Source organism: Populus alba, chromosome 9 (assembly GCF_005239225.2).
Source record: "Populus alba chromosome 9, ASM523922v2, whole genome shotgun sequence".
Taxonomy (NCBI): domain Eukaryota; kingdom Viridiplantae; phylum Streptophyta; class Magnoliopsida; order Malpighiales; family Salicaceae; genus Populus; species Populus alba.
This window is the reverse complement of record NC_133292.1, coordinates 8,913,023-8,917,466: the sequence shown is the minus strand read 5'-3', so window position 1 is coordinate 8,917,466 and position 4,444 is coordinate 8,913,023. Positions and strand designations below refer to the sequence as shown.

General features: G+C 37.1%; 1 protein-coding gene across 1 annotated transcript; it reads right to left on the bottom strand.

Annotated features, from left to right (window-relative positions):
• Positions 1 to 717: 717 nt before the first annotated feature.
• LOC118059219 (abscisic acid 8'-hydroxylase 4) lies at positions 718 to 4,101 on the bottom strand. The gene is made up of 9 exons (XM_035072084.2): positions 3,629 to 4,101; positions 3,199 to 3,520; positions 2,686 to 2,835; positions 2,348 to 2,596; positions 2,156 to 2,245; positions 1,991 to 2,069; positions 1,793 to 1,899; positions 1,513 to 1,631; positions 718 to 1,428 (listed from the first exon to the last, which is right to left on the bottom strand). The coding sequence occupies exons 1-9, from the start codon at positions 3,829 to 3,831 to the stop codon at positions 1,323 to 1,325; spliced, it is 1,425 nt and encodes a 474-aa protein (XP_034927975.1). The 5' UTR covers positions 3,832 to 4,101; the 3' UTR covers positions 718 to 1,322.
• Positions 4,102 to 4,444: the final 343 nt, after the last annotated feature.

Sequence of the window (4,444 nt, the reverse complement as noted above, 5' to 3'; positions counted from 1 at the left end):
TTCATTTTTTTTTCTTATAGAACGGATTTTTTTTTCAAAATGGAATAATACACATTTTATAGATAATTTTCTCCAAATGAGTAAAAAGTAATATAAGACAGTAACATGAAAAATCTTATATAAAAATAGAGATGTGGTTTAACAATTTGATGAACTTTGGTGTAGTTTTATTATTTTCAAATTTTAATATTATTGAGTGTTTTTAGAGTTTTTATAAGTAAAATAAAGTGATAATAATATACTATGTAGGTTAGGCATGATTTAATAAGAGGTTATTTTATGTTATTTAGGGTTTTATATGGTCAATAAATACAAAACTAATGAAAATTAAACGGGGTTAACCTATTCTTTAGGTTTCAATAAGTTTTTTTTTTTTTAAAATTTCTTCAATATTGATTGTTTTTTCCTTAATTAAGGTAAGGTGGAATTACCTAGCATTAACTAATATTGTGAGCTAGGAGTACTTTAGGAAGCCTACAAGGATAATTCTAGAGTTTCATCAATAAGTTGGTGGATCCTATAAAAATTTTCCATGATTCAATAACCTAGAATATTTAACTAACTATTTGTTTTTCTATCTATGTTCCTTTTTCTTTTTTTTTCTTTTTGGATTTTGTTAGGTCAAGTGCTGAGGAGCTATGATTGTGTAAGAATAGACGGTTTCATATTTGTTCTTAATAATGGATTGGTGCTTTGATAAATGGCTGGGAACTTGGGATCGAATAGCACAAAAATCTGGATATTAACATTTACACATTGTTGACCCGTCACTTTATTTATTTACTTTTTGATAGCTCGTACGCATTGAACGGAAAAACACGAAAAGATAAAAAAAAACACTAGCAGCTTAAAAACCAAACCACACCACACAAGCCAGCTGATCAAGACGGCAGAACCACTCCTGTTAGGGTTCACTCGGCCAGCCAGAACACGAACACGTGGTTCTTTCTGACACCACTGCTGCCAAACCCCTCGCGCGAGGTTAAGTTGACATGAACAAGTGGTATTCTCTCAGTTGATGATGGATATGAGCCATGGAGATCTTGTAACTCTTTTATAATTTATAGTTATTATTATTAGTATATTGACAAAAATAAAGCTTACACAGAATGCAAGAGCTACGCATATTAATTTGCATAAAGCATAGTCCACGGACTCACACTGGGATAATTGGGACCGATCACCTCCTCATTACAAGCAGTAAGAGTAACTTTAGGCAAAGCATGCATTTAGTAATCAAGAGATAGGGACCCCTTGAAAAAACTACAGCGGCTGGGTTAGGAGGGTGGAAAGCATCTTGAACGAGAGCAGGCACAGGCATCTTATTCGAGATTGACAGGTTCTTTCCAAAATCTGGCTGGGAGTCCTTGATGGGGTACAGGAAATGGGCCGTATTGAATCCCGTTTTGTGATCCCACCACTTCCCACCTGCAAAAAAGATCATCACTTTCGTTCACAAGATTTCAGCGAAATAGCTGGTCACCGGAGGGATGAAATATGCCGGAACTGTACCTGAATCTGGTCACTAGATGATGGATCAAGACAAGCATCTCCAGCTTGGCAATTTCATTGCCAGCGCAAGCATGCACTCCATTTCCAAATGGCATGAAAGTGTTGGGCTTGGGGGCAACCTGCATCCACCAGCAACCCAGATCGGAAAAAGTAAATAAATAAATAAATACGTGCTCTCATCTTCTCACACACAAGTATATACGTGACAGAGACAGACATCAACCACCAAAGCTGGAAAAATTGTTTCAGTGAAGATTTCCTTTCTTTTTATGTCACATACCTCAAACCTTGACGGGTCGAGAATGCGAGGATCGGGAAAGAATTCTGGGTTGTGATGAATGTTCCTGAACAACGGCAACACCTTCCATCCCTTTGGTATTAGGTATCCTATAAATGTAATAAATTCTCTCTTTCAAAAAAAAATCATAGCTTTTAAATACCATGGTCATTACAGATAAGTTTTGGTTTAAATCCTCACCATGGTACTCAACATCAACTATTGCTTCCCTGAATGTGAAAGATATTATGCTTGCCATCCTCAAGCTCTCTAATATAACCTGTGGATTTCATATAATTACTTATTCTTTCTCAATTAAGCCTACTTTGGCAATAAGTATATTCTAATGTAAATAGTACTAGATACCCTGTATGTAAGTGGCATATTTCTTGTCTGTGCCCATGTCAGGGGCTTCTCTCCTCTTCCATTCGCTTCGTATATCGCCATTTGCTCTGCCTGGAATGTATAAAAACAGTTATTCACGGTAACTTGAGTTATTTAAGAGCTGATTAACAATCTGGGATTTTGAAAAAGAAATAAATTCTAAGAACTTCTCACCTTAACAGCTTCTAGTAGTTTTTGGTCATCATGGAGGTATTTTAGAATCCATGTCAGAACACTAGCTGTCGTGTCCTGAGCAGCAAAAAGCACTCCTATAATGTTGTCAGCAATTTGATCCTCAGTTAGGATTTCTCCCTTCTCATTTTTGAAGTTCAGAAGATTACCCAAGAAATCCTTCTCTAGTAGTCCTTTCTCTTTCCTCTCACAAATTATCTCACTCAGTATTTGATTAAGCCTTTTCCTTGCCTTTGATAACCATCAAGGAAAAAAAATAGTCAAATTCAAATTCCTTGGAGGCTACTATTGAGGTGGAAGGTGGACAAGACATTTCTTACCGAAAGAGCTTTGTGGTAAGCAGTTCCTGGAATTTTTGTTGGAAATGAATTGTAACCCTTATCTACTATGTGGTAGTTGTCATTCAGCATCTGTCTAAAGTTGCTGTTCAAGTGACCAAAGATAGAAAGAATGCCGACGTCTAAAGAAAACTGCGTGTAGAGCCAAAGGAAAAAAAAAACAAAACTAATTAGAGAATCCTGATGCAAACATGGAGTGGAGGACCCAGGGATCAGAAACTCCAGGAAGAACACAACAATAAAAACAAAATTGAAATTAGGAATTACTAATCGATTGCAGTAAAAAAGAGGAGCAATGGGACAATTAAATTGCAACCCCATATGCTTAAATAATCTAGATAAGCCAAGAACGCATTTAAGAGCCATGAGCTTTGCATATGTATTCAAAAGAGCTAGTCATAAGCTAGCATTTTATTTTATTTTTGCTTACTTAAGAGATGGGTAATATTTTATTTAATTCAGAAAAAAAAATTAGTTTACTTTCTTGAACCAAACCTTCTTCATTTCATGAAAGGTGTTGATGATATGCCCACTGGACCATGATTCTAAGGCAGAGATGGCTACGGATTCGATGCTGGGAATTAGTTTCCGGATTGTGTCTGGGGATAAAGAACTTTGAACCAACTTCCTTATAAGATTGTGGTAATTTCCCTGGTGAAAAAAGAGAGCTGAAGGGCCAATCATCTTCTCTTTGCTTTTGGGGTATGTAGGCTTGAACAGTTGAGCATGAGTCACCAGCACAAATCTTGCACCCTCAGGGCTAGCTAGCATAACACAAGGGCAGCCGAGTATGTGGCTTTTGAATACTTCTCCATGTCTGAAAAAGAGGAAAAAAACACCAAAAAGTTGGTTTTTCCAAACTTCAAATCCATGCAATAGGAAATCTTGAGAAAGGAAATCAAGTTCGTATGGTAATCACTAGAACCTTTTTTGCCTTGTAACAAAGAAGACATTTGGGTCTTGAGTATAAAGTTGGAGAGTTTCACCTACAAAAGGCCAGCCCATTGAACCCGGAGGAAGCTTTGCTCTTTGTTTAGGTATCCTCCAGGGCCTCCGCATCTTCTTTAAGAGGGGATAAGAGAGAAGGCTAGAAAGAAAGAGGCATATTAAAATAGAAGCAACCTCCATGCAAATGTACCTCTCCCTCCAAAAATTAAACAGGAAAAGCGCCCCTCTTCTCTGTTTCTCTGTGTCTTGGTGTTGCAATTACTTGTTTTTTGGAGGTGAAAGGAGTAGATATGGTGGATGATGCTAGGTTGGTTGAGAAGATTATGTAATCAATGTGAGTGTATATGGTGTATCGGTGTTTATATAGAGGAAGGGAGAAGGGGGTTGAGACAAAACAGTAGTTTTGGGCTGTTGGCAGGAGATTGTCAACTGTAATGAAGGGATTGGTCACATAAGTTTGGTAAGATTTATGCATATCCCAGGTTAAAGGAACAGTATCAGACACCATACAAATTATTATTAACGTGTATTAGCTTACAACAGATTAATCATGCCATCAGACAAATTAACTTAAGAAATCAAATGGTTTGGCTTTGGATCATCCGAGACCAGAAGCAACCTCAGCTTGAGTAATCACCAGTAATTGGCATGCTAAGGTTTTCCCTCAGCTCATAGTTAAAGCGTCCAGCTTAATTAGAACAACGAAGTTGAACAGCTAGAACTAGCTAGTACCTCTTCTTTCTGGAGGGATATCTAGTTTCTTGAGTTTCTTTTTAGAAATCCCGGCTGAGTT

Coding starts and splice junctions, on each gene's coding strand:
- LOC118059219 (XM_035072084.2), bottom strand. CDS start 3,831: ATGGAGGTTGCTTCTATTTTAATATGCCTCTTTCTTTCTAGCCTTCTC. Junction 1,632..1,792: donor TCGACCCGTCAAGGTTTGAG/GTATGTGACATA, acceptor TGGTGGATGCAG/GTTGCCCCCAAGCCCAACAC. Junction 1,429..1,512: donor CATCTAGTGACCAGATTCAG/GTACAGTTCCGG, acceptor TCTTTTTTGCAG/GTGGGAAGTGGTGGGATCAC.